The following is a 14,471-nucleotide window of genomic DNA, read 5'->3' as shown; positions in this document are numbered from 1 at the left end:
TCTTTCGACCTGCACGCTGCCTCCCGGTGTTTCCAAAATCTACAGCACAATTAGCTACTGGCTGGCACTTACTGATATGTAAGAGTATTACTCTGCCGAGCTCTAGACAGCACCGACACCTAACACCGACACATCATTTGCAAACTATAATTACTAGTTTGCAAAAAATACACCAGGGGTAGAAAAACACTGCTCTAGCACACCCTCCAGCAGGAAGCAATACAGGCTAAGGCTGGCTGATATATCGATATTCCTCGATGTATCGCGGGTTTGTCTCTGTGCGATATAGAAAATGACTATATCGTGATATTCGAGTATACGTTCTCACGCAGTTGCTTATAGCTGCGGGCATTACACTACAGGCTCTTCACACTCTTTCTTGTCTCTTCTCACAGACAGCAAGCACACCTTACATACGTCACATACGTATACGCCCTCGCGGAGCAGAGAGGTAGCAGCATGGGTAACGTTAGCTGTGATGCTAGCGAAGCCGTGCGAGTGGTAATACGAGAGAAAGAAGGTGCAAATCTAGTGAATAATGAATAATTAATTCTCAAGAAAAACAGCAGGGGTGCATTATCTGGCGGTGGTTTGGCTTCAAGTGGGAATATGTCAGAAAAACAACCGTAATTTGTCAAGTGTGGGGCAACAGTGTTGCTACAAAAAGTAGCATTACTGCTAATGTGTAGCATCATTTGAAAAGTCACCTGCTTGAGAATGAAGAGTGCTTGAAACTCCGCATGTCAACATCTCCATTCGGTGCCACACCGACAAAATGCAGAGGCAACCATTTCCAGATCAACACCGTATTAAAAAAAAAAAAGAACAACATAAGGAGATAACGTTTAAAGTTACCCACCACATAGTGATTTGGTTTCCTATTATGCAGCTCATTTTTATTTTGACAGTTATTGAAATATCTTGTGTGACATCATGCACAAAAGTGCACTTTATTTGTTTTAAGGGCCGTGGCCCGATTGGTACCGGGCCGCAGAAGACATTTTTATTAATTTGTATTAAAAAAAAAATAATATATATATATATTTTTTTTAATTTATTTTTATTAAATCAACATAAAAACACAATATACACTTACAATTAGTGCACCAAAGGTTGGGGACCACTGTTTTAAACTATTTTAGTGGTGTTCTGTACAAAAAGTACACTATTGTTTTGATATGTCATCTTAGTGACATCATGCACAAAAGTGCACTAATAGCTTGTTTTAAAATGTCTCTGACAATCTTGCACTTTCTTTTTTTTGGAAATGACATGAATGTTTGTGCCACTGCTTAATAAAAGTTTAATAAATAGTTTTAGTCAACTGACTTAGTTGTGATTTCCCTCTCTGCATGAAAGTAAAAACAAATGAGCATATATTAATGCAGTATGAACTAAAATGTTTTAATGTAGACACATAGAATTAGGACTAGGAGATATGGCCTTTTTTTAATATCTCGATATTTTTAGGCCATATCGCGATACACGATATATATCTCGATATTTTGCCTTAGCCTTGAATGAACACTTGATGCATTTAATCACAGCAGTATGATGATTCTATGTGTCTACATTAAAACATTCTTGTTCATACTGCATTAATATATGCTCATTTATAACATTTTATGCATTTTGACGATGTGGGCGTGTGGCACCGAACGGTTATGTTGACAAGCGGAGTAATCACTCTTCATTCTCTAGCAGGTGACTTTTCAAATGATGCTACATATTAGCAGTAATGCTACTTTTTGTAGCAACACTTTTAGCCCACACTTGACAAATTACAGTTTTCTGTTCGACATATTCCCACTTGAAGCCAAACCACCGCCAGACGATGAACGCCCAGCTGCTTTTCATGGGAATTAATTCTTCCTTCATTCGCACCTTCTTTCTCTCGTATTACCACTCGCACGGCTCCGCTAGCATCACAGCTAACGTTACCCTTGCTGCTACCTCTCTGCCCCGCGAGGGCGTATACGTATGTGACGTATGTAAGAAGGTTGTGAATCTTTGGGTGTCCCACGATTCGATTCAATATCGATTCTTGGGGTCACGATTCGATAATATATCAATTTTTTTACAATTTGATTCGATTCTTGATTCAATAACGATATTTTTACGATTCAAAACGATTCTGTATTCATTCAATACATAGGATTTCAGGCACCTGGGGATAGGTTTATTGGCAACACTAAATTGGCCCTAGTGTGTGAATGTAAGTGTGAATGTTGTCTGTCTATCTGTGTTGGCCCTGCGATGAGGTGGCGACTTGTCCAGGGTGTACCCTGCCTTCCGCCCGATTGTAGCTGAGATAGGCGCCAGCACCCCCCGCGACCCCAAAAGGGAATAAGCAGTAGAAAATGGATGGATGGAGGGATTTCAGCAGGATCTACCCCAGTCTGCTGACATGCTAACAGAGTAGTAGCTTTTTTTTTTTTAAAAGCTTTTATAATTGTAAAGGACAATGTTTTATCAACTGATTGCAATAATGTAAATTTGTTTTAACTATTAAACGAACCAAAAATATGACTTATTTTATCTTTGTGAAAACATTGGACACAGTGTGTTGTCAAGCTTATGAGATGCAATGCAAGTATAAGCCACTGTGACAGTATTGGTCTTTTTTATTATTTTTATAAATGTCTAATGATAATGTCAGTGAGGGATTTTTGATCATTCCATCCATCTTCTTCCGCTTAACCGAGGTCGGGTCGCGGGGGCAGCAGCCTAAGCAGGGAAACCAAGACTTCCCTTTCCCCAGCCACTTCGTCTAGCTCTTCCCGGGGGATCCCGAGGCGTTCCCAGGCCAGCCGGGAGACATAGTCTTCCCAACGTGTCCTGGGTCTTCCCCGTGGCCTCCTACCGGTTGGACGTGCCCTAAACACCTCCCTAGGGAGGCGTTCGGGTGGCATCCTGACCAGATGCCCGAACCACCTCATCTGGCTCCTCTCCATGTGGAGGAGCAGCGGCTTTACTTTGAGTTCCTCCCGGATGGCAGAGCTTCTCACCCTATCTCTAAGGGAGAGACCCGCCACACGGCGGAGGAAACTCATTTCGGCCGCTTGTACCCGTGATCTTATCCTTTCGGTCATGACCCAAAGCTCATGACCATAGGTGAGGATGGGAACGTAAGTCGACCAGTAAATTGAGAGCTTTGCCTTCCGGCTCAGCTCCTTCTTCACCACAACGGATCGGTACAACGTCCGCATTACTGAAGACGCCGCACCGATCCGCCTGTCGATCTCACGATCCACTCTTCCCTCACTCGTGATCAAGACTCCTAGGTACTTCAACTCCTCCACTTGGGGCAGGGTCACCTCCCCAACCCGGAGATGGTATTCCACCCTTTTCCGGGCGAGAACCATGGACTCGGACTTGGAGGTGCTGATTCTCATTCCGGTCGCTTCACACTCGGCTGCAAACCGATCCAGTGAGAGCTGAAGATCCCGGTCAGATGAAGCCATCAGGACCACATCATCTGCAAAAAGCAGAGACCTAATCCTGCGGTCACCAAACCGGAACCCCTCAACGCCTTGACTGCGCCTAGAAATTCTGTCCATAAAAGTTATGAACAGAATCGGTGACAAAGGACAGCCTTGGCGGAGTCCAACCCTCACTGGAAATGTGTTCGACTTACTGCCGGCAATGCGGACCAAGCTCTGGCACTGATCATACAGGGATCGGACCGCCACAATAAGACAGTCCGATACCCCATACTCTCTGAGCACTCCCCACAGGACTTCCCGAGGGACACGGTCGAATGCCTTCTCCAAGTCCACAAAGCACATGTAGACTGGTTGGGCAAACTCCCATGCACCCTCAAGAACCCTGCCGAGAGTATAGAGCTGGTCCACAGTTCCACGACCAGGACGAAAACCACACTGTTCCTCCTGAATCTGAGGTTCGACTATCCGCCGTACACCTGAATAAACCTTTTTGATCATTGCTATGCTGAAATTATAATTAATATTGATGCTGTTGTTGATAATATTCATTTTGTTTCATTACTGTTGGTTTGTTCTGTGTCGTGTTTGTGTCTCCTCTCAGTCGCTCTGTTTATTGCAGTTCTGAGTGTCGCTGGGTCAGGTTCGGTTTTGGAATTGGATTGCGTTGTTATGGTATTGCTGTGTAGTGGTTTGTTGGATTGATTAAAAAAAAAAATCGATTTTGAAAAAATGAGAATCGATTCGATTGGTATTTGAATCGATTTTGCTGAATATCTGCCTAATTCTGAGGTTTCGAGGTTGGCAAGTATGCCTCCAGAAGGAAGCATTACAGGCCATAACTGCTATCCAGGATGAAAGTGGGGAATTCTCCCTACGTGTCTCCTCGCCGGCCATCCCTGGAAGTGTTGTAGCTGGTGCACAGTTTGCTGAAGGAGACCAACTTCAGGTCCAGTTCGTTCTCCAACTGCCGGGCTTCTTTCCGCAGGTCTGGAAACACAACAAGAGCCGTTTTGGAAGTCAAAGCAACTCCGACCTGCTCGTCAAAGTGACGACAACACGGCTGTTGTTTGTATATTTTATTCAAAACTCCACATTTTGTGTTTAATAGCCGTAGTGAGTGTGACAGAAGCGAATAGTAAATATGTAGATTGGAGGATGTTTGTGGATATAATGTGGAAGTTTATTGGCGAGTGGTTTGCTAGCTTGTGGGCAGCGGGTGTTAGACACGTAAGCACGACACGTTGACACAATAACAAAGAAAATAATATGTTTTTTTACGGGACTGTGGAAGTGGTTTATAGAGTGAATACTTTGGTTTTGGTGTTAAAAGAAAATCTCTTACCTTCCCAATAGTTACCGCTTCCCATTCCTGCCATCTTTGTTTTTCTGAGACGTCACCAACTTCCGGGGTTTGTCATCTGATGAACGTTGAAGTAACCCCTGGCGCCCTCTGTCGGCTATGCATGGTAGCACGGAATCGTGTACTGATTTATGTTAATAGATTCACGTTTGTACATTTGTATTTTATTTTAAAAATAAGCAAAATCCATCCATCCATTTTCTTGTCCCATTCAAAAGTAAAAAAATATTTAAAACAAACTTACTTTAAAAACTATATTCCTCATTTTTATAGGTTTGTGATTTCTTCAAATTTTCATTAATAAATTATATTTATTATTGATTTTTTTTTGTATTCATTAATAATAATACTTTTGCTTCCTTTGTCATCTGGTGAATATTAAAAAACAGCGTCTTCTGTCGGCAATGTGTGGTAGTGCTACCCCCACTAAAGTGTGTACTGCTTTATGTTGATAGATACACGTTTTTGTACTTTTATATTTTATTTTAAAAATAATGTAAGAAAAAAATATATATATTAAATATAAAATATTTATTATTAGAATATTATAAGTAAAAAAAAAGGTTTTAACTTAATCTAAAAACTATATTTCTAGTTTTGATAGGTTGGTGATTTCTTCAAATTTTCATTAATAAACTGTATTTATCATTGATTTTTTTTTAAATATTTATTAATAATATTACTTTTGCTACCTTCCAGGATTTGTCATCTGGTGAACATTAAAAAGAGCGCCCTCTGTTGGCCATGGGTGGTAGCACTACCCTCACGGAACTGTGTACTGCTTTTTGTTGATAGATACACTTTTTTTGTACTTTTATATTTTATTTTAAAAATGAGAACAAATCCATCCATCCATCTTTTTTCTACCGCTTGTCCCGTTCGGGATCCCGGGGGTGCAAAATATTTTAAAAAAAGTAATTTAAAAACCCATCCATCCATCCATCATCTTCCGCTTATCCGAGGTCGGGTCGCGGGGGCAACAGCCTAAGCAGGGAAGCCCAGACTTCCCTATCTCCAGCCACTTCGTCTAGCTCTTACCGGGGGATCCTGAGGCGTTCCCAGGCCAGCAGGGAGACATAGTCTTCCCAACGTGTCCTGGGTCTTCCCGTGGCCTCCTACCGGTTGGACGTGCCCTAAACACCTCCCTAGGGAGGCGTTCGGGTGGCATCCTGACCAGATGCCCGAACCACCTCATCTGGCTCCTCTCCATGTGGAGGAGCAGCGGCTTTACGTTGAGTTCCTCCCGGATGGCAGAGCTTCTCACCCTATCTCTAAGGGATCGGTGCGGCGTCTTCAGTAATGCGGACGTTGTACCGATCCGTTGTGGTGAAGGAGCTGAGCCGGAAGGCAAAGCTCTCAATTTACCGGTCGATCTACGTTCCCATCCTCACCTATGGTCATGAGCTTTGGGTCATGACCGAAAGGATAAGATCACGGGTACAAGCGGACAAAATGAGTTTCCTCCACCGTGTGGCGGGGCTCTCCCTTAATTTAAAAAGTATATTCCTAATTTTGATGGGTGTGTGATTTCTTCAAATGTTGAATAATACATTATATTTAGTATTGAATATTTGTTAATAATTATTCATAATAATACTTTTGCTACCTTTTGGGATTTGTCATCTGGTGAACATTAAAAAAGAGCGCCCTCTGTCGGCCATGTGTGGTAGCACTACCCCCACTAAAGCGTGTACTCTGCTTTATGTTGATAGATACACGTTTTTGTACTTTTATACTTTATTTAATGTGGCAATGTGTGGGAGCACAACCTCCACTAAACTGTGTACTGATTTTATGTCGGTGAATAAACATTGTGCTTTTGAATTTTATTTTTATTACAAAGATAAAAATAATTATAATTTAAAAAATGAAATTACAGAATGAATTTGGGGGGGAAATACTAGTTTTGATTGGTCTGGGATTTCTTGAATATTCAAGAATCAAAAATATTTACTTCTTTTGCTCCCTTCTGGGATTTGTCATCTGATGAACTATTTAATACATGGAAAAAAAGAAATATAATGAAAAAAGAAATTACAAAATTTAATAAAAACATGTTATTACAAAATTTAATAAAAACATATTTTTTGTTGTTTTGATTAGACTTTGATTTCTTAAAAATTCAAGAATCAAAAAGATTTAGTACTTTTACTACCTTCCGGGATTTGTCATACAGGGAACGTTGAAATAACTAATTGCGCCCTCTGTTGGCCATGTGTGGGAGCACAACCCCCAATTGAACTATGTACTGCTTTTATTTTGCTAGATAAACAGTTTTTTTTTCTAGTACTATTATATTTTATTTTCATATATAAGGAAAAAAATAATGTAAAAACATATATATTACAACATTTTATTTAAAAATACATGTCTAGTCTTGATTGGTCTTTGATTTCTTAAACACCCAATAATCCAAAAATATTTACTATTTTTTCTACCTTCCGGGATTTGTCATCTGGTGAACGTTAAAACAGAGCGCCCTCTGTTGGTCATATGCGGGAGCACAACCACCACTAAATTATATACTTATTTTTTCTCGGTAAATAGACCTTTTTTTAATATATATACTTTTATATTTTATGTATTTATACAATAAAACATATTAATAAAATAAAAAAACAAACTATAACATTTAATAAAAAAAATAATTTCTAGTTTTGATTGGTTTTTAATTTCTTAAATACTCAACAATCAGAAAGATTTACTTCTTTTGCTACTTTCCGGGGATTTGTCGTCTGGTGAAGGTTGAAATAACTAATGGTGCCCTCTGTTGGCCATGTGTGGGAGCACAACCACCACTAAATTATATACTACTTTTTTCTCGGTAAATAGACCTTTTTTAATATATATATACTTTTATATTTTATGTATTTATACAATAAAACATATTAATAAAATAAAAAAACAAACTATAACATTTAATTAAAAAAAAAAATTCTAGTTTTGATTGGTTTTTAATTCCTTAAATACTCAACAATCAAAAAGATTTACTTCTTTTACTACTTTCCGGGGATTTGTCGTCTGGTGAAGGTTGAAATAACTAATGGCGCCCTCTGTTGGCCATGTGTGGGAGCACAAATCTCACTGAACTACTTAATGTACTGATTTTTCTTGTACTTTTGTATGTTATTGTTAAATATGAACAACAACAAAAGCAGTACATAGTTCACACCTGGCCAACAGAGGGCGCCATTAGATATTTCAGCCATCACGAGAGCACAAATCCCCAAAAAGTAGCAAAAGTAGAAGATATTTTAGATTTTTGAGTGTTTAAGAAATGAAAGACCAATCAAAACTAGATTTTTTAAATTAAACTTTATCATTTATTTTTTGATTTTCAAATATTTTGAGTCAAAAATATTTACTATTTTCCAGGGATTTGTCGTCTGGTGAAGGGTGAAATAATTGATGGCGCCCTCTTTTGGCCATGTGTGGGAGCACAAATCTCACTGAACTACTTAATGTACTGATTTTTCTTGTACTTTTGTATGTTATTGTTAAATATGAACAACAACAAAAGCAGTACATAGTTCACACCTGGCCAACAGAGGGCGCCATTAGATATTTCAGCCATCACGAGAGCACAAATCCCCAAAAAGTAGCAAAAGTAGAAGATATTTTAGATTTTTGAGTGTTTAAGAAATGAAAGACCAATCAAAACTAGATTTTTTAAATTAAACTTTATCATTTATTTTTTGATTTTCAAATATTTTGAGTCAAAAATATTTACTATTTTCCAGGGATTTGTCGTCTGGTGAAGGGTGAAATAACTAATGGCGCCCTCTTTTGGCCATGTGTGGGAGCACAAATCTCACTGAACTACTTCATGTACTGATTTTTCTTGTACTTTTGTATGTTATTGTTAAATATGAACAACAACAAAAGCAGTACATTAAGTAGTTCAGTGGGGGTTGTGCTGCCACACATGGCCAACAGAGGGCGCCATTAGTTATTTCAACCATCACCAACTGACAAATCCTCGAAAAGTAGCAAAAACAGTAAATATTTTTTATTTTTGAGTATTGAAGAAATTAAAGACTAATCAAAACTAGACTTTTTCTAAATTAAACTTTATAATTTATTTTTTTGATTTTCAAACATTTTGAGTCAAAAATATTTACTATTTTCCAGGGATTTGTCGTCTGGTGAAGGTTGAAATAACTAATGGCGCCCTCTGTTGGCCATGTGTGGGAGCACCAATCTAACTGAACTACTTTATGTACTTATTTTTCTTGTACTTTTGTATGTTATTGTTAAATATGAACAACAACAAAAGCAGTACATAGTTCACTGGGGGTTGTGCTCCCACACATGGTCAACAGAGGGCGCCATTGGTTATTTCAACCTTCACCAGGCGACAAATCCCCTAAAAGTAGCAAAAGTAGTAAATATTTTTGAGTATTTAAGAAATTAAATACTAATCAAAACTACATTTTTTCTAAATCAAACTTTATAACTTATTTTTTTGATTTTCAAACATTTTGAGTCAAAAATATTTACTATTTTCCAGGGATTTGTCGTCTGGTGAAGGGTGAAATAACTAATGGCGCCCTCTGTTGGCCATGTGTGGGAGCACAAACCTCACTGAACTACTTTATGTACTGATTTTTCTTGTACTTTTGTATGTTATTGTTAAATATGAACATCAACAAAAGTAGTACATAGTTCACACATGGCCAACAGAGGGCGCCATTAGATATTTCAGCCATCACGAGAGGACAAATCCCCGAAAAGTAGCAAAAGTAGAAAATATTTTAGATTTTTGAGTGTTTAAGAAATTAAAGACCAATCAAAACTAGATTTTTTTTAAATTAAACTTTATAATTTATTTTTTTGATTTTCAAACATTTTGAGTCAAAAATATTTACTATTTTCCAGGGATTTGTCGTCTGGTGAAGGGTGAAATAATTAATGGCGCCCTCTTTTGGCCATGTGTGGGAGCACAAATCTCACTGAACTACTTCATGTACTGATTTTTCTTGTACTTTTGTATGTTATTGTTAAATATGAACAACAACAAAAGCAGTACATAGTTCAGTGGGGGTTGTGCTGCCACACATGGCCAACAGAGGGCGCCATTGGTTATTTCAACCATCACCAACTGACAAATCCTCGAAAAGTAGCAAAAGTAGTAAATATTTTTGAGTATTGAAGAAATTAAAGACTAATCAAAACTAGATTTTTTCTAAATCAAACTTTATAACTTATTTTTTTGATTTTCAAACATTTTGAGTCAAAAATATTTACTATTTTCCAGGGATTTGTCGTCTGGTGAAGGTTGAAATAACTAATGGCGCCCTCTGTTGGCCATGTGTGGGAGCACAAACCTCACTGAACTACTTAATGTACTGATTTTTCTTGTACTTTTGTATGTTATTGTTGAATATGAACAACAAAAAAAGTAGTACATAGTTCACACATGGCCAACAGAGGGCGCCATTAGATATTTCAGCCTTCACGAGAGGACAAATCCCCGAAAAGTAGCAAAAGTAGTAAATATTTTAGATTTTTGAGTATTGAAGAAATTAAAGACTAATCAAAACTACATTTTTTTTCAATTAAACTTTATAGTTTATTTTTTTGATTTTCAAATATTTTGAGTCAAAAATATTTACTACTTTCCGGGGATGTGTCTGGTGAAGGTTGAAATAACTAATGGCGCCCTCTGTTGGCCATGTGTGGGACACAAATCTCACTGAACTACTTCATGTACTGATTTTTCTTGTACTTTTGTATGTTATTGTTAAATATGAACAACAACAAAAGCAGTACATAGTTCAGTGGTGGTTGTGCTCCCACACATGGCCAACAGAGGGCGCCATTAGTTATTTCAAACTTCACCAGACGACAAATCCCCGTAAAGTAGCAAAAGTAGTAAATATTTTTGAGTATTTAAGAAATTAAAGACTAATCAAAACTAGATTCTTTTTTAATTAAACTTTATAATTAATTTTTTTGATTTTCAAACATTTTAAGTAAAAAATATTTACTACTTTCCGGGGATGTGTCTGGTGAAGGTTGAAATAACTAATGGCGCCCTCTGTTGGCCATGTGTGGGAACACCAATCTAACTGAACTACTTTATGTACTTATTTTTCTTGTACTTTTGTATGTTATTGTTATATATGAACAACAACAAAAGCAGTACATAGTTCAGTGGGGGTTGTGTGATCCCACACATGGCCAACAGAGGGCGCCATTAGTTATTTCAACCTTCAGCAGATGACAAATCCCCATAAAGTAGCAAAAGTAGTAAATATTTTTGAGTATTTAAGAAATTAAAGACTAATCAAAACTAGATTTTTTCTAAATTAAACTTTATAATTTATTTTTTTGATTTTCAAACATTTTGAGTCAAAAATATTTACTATTTTCCAGGGATTTGTCGTCTGGTGAAGGTTGAAATGACTAATGGCGCCCTCTGTTGGCCATGTGTGGGAGCACAAACCTCACTGAACTACTTTATGTACTGATTTTTCTTGTACTTTTGTATGTTATTGTTAAATATGAACAACAACAAAAGCAGTACATAGTTCACTGGGGGTTGTGCTCCCACACATGGCCAACAGAGGGCGCCATTGGTTTTTTCAACCTTCACCAGATGACAAATCCCCGGAAAGTAGCAAAAGTAGTAAATATTTTTGATTTTTGAGTATTGAAGAAATTAAAGACTAATCAAAACTAGATTTTTTTTTAATTAAACTTTGTCATTTATTTTTTGATTTTCAAATATTTACTACTTTCCAGGGATTTGTCGTCTGGTGAAGGTTGAAATAACTAATGGCGCCCTCTGTTGGCCATGTGTGGGAGCACAACCCTCACCTCACATCAATTGTTTTTTTTGTACTTTTGTATGTTATTGTTAAAATTGATCCAAATAAATAAATAAATGAAAAAAAGACTCCACCAGCACTGCATGTTGTGAGATATTTTATTTGTGTTCTGAGGCTGCGTGGACGTCTCTCCGATTCAAATGTTCACTTTTCATATCAAATCTTCACACCAAACACCGCACGACTCCTCTCAAAAGTCCCACTCGGACTTTGTCAATAAAAATATGTACAAAAGTGTCACACACGGCATGACAAGATGTGCTGAAGAAGAATATTTGTTTAGGGATGAGGGGGCGAAAGTGGAAATGAAGGCAAGTCTTAGACAACAAGTCACATTTGACACTTTAAGAAGCGCTGATTTGCTTTGACCTTTCATCAATAAACTCTGTTGAACACAAGGTCAGGCGTGGACGGACCGACACCGAGGTCTACTTCCGGAGATGAGGTCTTTCCGATGACATCTGGACTAGAGATCGAGCGATATGGCTTTTCCAGGGCCGATACTGATACCGATTAGTAGTAGTCAAGGAGGCCGATAGTAATTTGCAGTAAAAGTCATTTCGACATGAATAATAAACGTCAGTAAACAGTTTGACAAGGCTTTAAGTTGTTTTAACTTGTTTTTTTATAGGAAACAATGTTTTCAGGACCGATACGGATACCGATTATTGGCAAGGAGGCCGATATTAATTTGCAGTAAGTTATTTCAACATGAATGGTACGTGTCAGTAAACAGCCTGACAAGGCTTTAAGTTGTTTAAACTTGGTTTTTTTATAGGAAACAATGTTTTCAGGACCGATACTGATACCGATTATTGGCAAGGAGGCCGATATTAAGTAGCAGTAAGTTATTTCAACATGAATGGTACGTGTCAGTAAACAGCCTGACAAGGCTTTAAGTTGTTTTAACTTGTTTTTTTTTTTAGGAAACAATGTTTTCAGGACCGATACGGATACCGATTATTAGCAAAGAGGCTGATATTAATTTGCAGTAAGTTATTTCAACATGAATGGTTCGTGTAAGTAAACAGCCTGACAGGGCTTTAAGTTGTTTAACCTTTAATTTTTTTTTAAACGATGTTTTTCAGGGCCGATACTGATACCGATTATTAGTAGTAAGAAGGCCGATATTCATTTGCAGTTGGGTTATTTCAACATGACTGGTACATGTCTGTAAACAGCTTGACAAGGCTATTTGTTTCAACATGTTTTTTTTTTAGGAAACAATGTTTTTCAGGGCCGATACCGATACCGATTACTAGTAGTAAGGAAGCCGATAGTAATTTGCAGTAAAAGTCATTTCGACATGAATAATACACGTCAGTAAACAGTTTGACAAAGCTTTAAGTTGTTTTAACTTGTTTTTTTTTTTAGGAAACAATGTTTTCAGGACCGATACGGATACCGATTATTGGCAAGGAGGCCGATATTAATTTGCAGTAAGTTATTTCAACATGAATGGTACGTGTCCGTAAACAGCCTGACAAGGCTTTAAGTTGTTTAACTTGATTTTTTATAGGAAACAATGTTTTCAGGACCGATATGGATACCGATTATTGGCAAGGAGGCCGATATTAAGTAGCAGTAAGTTATTTCAACATGAATGGTACATGTCAGTAAACAGCCTGACAAGGCTTTAAGTTGTTTAAACTTGATTTTTTTTACAAAACAATGTTTTTCAGGGCCGATACTGATACCGATTATTGGTAGTAAGGAGGCCGATATTAATTTGCAGTTGGGTTATTTCAACATGACTGGTACATGTCTGTAAACAGCTTGACAAGGCTATTTGTTTCAACATGTTTTTTTAGGAAACAATGTTTTTCAGGGCCGATACCGATACCGATTACTAGTAGTAAGGAAGCCGATAGTAATTTGCAGTAAAAGTCATTTCGATATGAATAATACACCTCAGTAAACAGTTTGACAAGGCTTTAAGTTGTTTTAACTTGTTTTTTTATAGGAAACAATGTTTTCAGGACCGATACGGATACCGATTATTGGCAAGGAGGCCGATATTAAGTAGCAGTAAGATATTTCAACATGAATGGTTCGTGTAAGTAAACAGCCTGACAAGGCCTTAAGTTGTTTAAACTTGATTTTTTTTACGAAACAATGTTTTTCAGGACCGATACTGATACCGATTATTAGTAGTAAGGAGGCTGATATTAATTTGCAGTTGGGTTATTTCAACATGACTGGTACATGTCTGTAAACAGCTTGACAAGGCTATTTGTTTCAACATGTTTTTTTTTTAGGAAACAATGTTTTTCAGGGCCGATACCGATACCGATTACTAGTAGTAAGGAAGCCGATAGTAATTTGCAGTAAAAGTCATTTCGACATGAATAATACACGTCAGTAAACAGTTTGACAAGGCTTTAAGTTGTTTTAACTTGTTTTTTTTTTTAGGAAACAATGTTTTCAGGACCGATACGGATACCGATTATTGGCAAGGAGGCCGATATTAATTTGCAGTAAGTTACTTCAACATGAATGGTACGTGTCAGTAAACAGCCTGATAAGGCTTTAAGTTGTTTAAACTTTATTATTTTTTTACGAAACAATGTTTTTCAGGGTCGATACTGATACCGATTGTAGCAAGGAGGCCGATATTAAGTAGCAGTAAGTACATGTCTGTAAACAGCTTGACAAGGCTATTTGTTTCAACATGGTTTTTTTTAGGAAACAATGTTTTTCAGGGCCGATACCGATACCGATTACTAGTAGTAAGGAAGCCGATAGTAATTTGCAGTACTTTTGCAGAATATTTGGTTACCATTCTTGGGGAGCAACAATTCTATTCAAAACGATTTTTCGATTCATCAGTTC

The 14,471-nt window shown here is 37.4% G+C and overlaps 1 protein-coding gene across 1 annotated transcript in view; it reads right to left on the bottom strand.

Annotated features, from left to right (window-relative positions):
- The window catches only part of gosr1 (golgi SNAP receptor complex member 1), a 48,209-nt gene extending 43,299 nt beyond the window's left edge, over positions 1 to 4,910 (bottom strand). The window contains exons 1-2 of the mRNA XM_061919200.1: positions 4,789 to 4,910; positions 4,322 to 4,433 (exon numbers count right to left, since the gene is read on the bottom strand). Coding sequence (XP_061775184.1) covers positions 4,322 to 4,433; positions 4,789 to 4,822 — 146 coding nt within the window. The 5' untranslated portion in view covers positions 4,823 to 4,910. The remainder of the gene's footprint in view (positions 1 to 4,321; positions 4,434 to 4,788) is intronic.
- Positions 4,911 to 14,471: the final 9,561 nt, after the last annotated feature.

Source organism: Nerophis ophidion, linkage group LG13, assembly GCF_033978795.1.
Source record: "Nerophis ophidion isolate RoL-2023_Sa linkage group LG13, RoL_Noph_v1.0, whole genome shotgun sequence".
NCBI lineage: Eukaryota > Metazoa > Chordata > Actinopteri > Syngnathiformes > Syngnathidae > Nerophis > Nerophis ophidion.
This window is presented reverse-complemented; position numbering and strand designations above follow the sequence as displayed.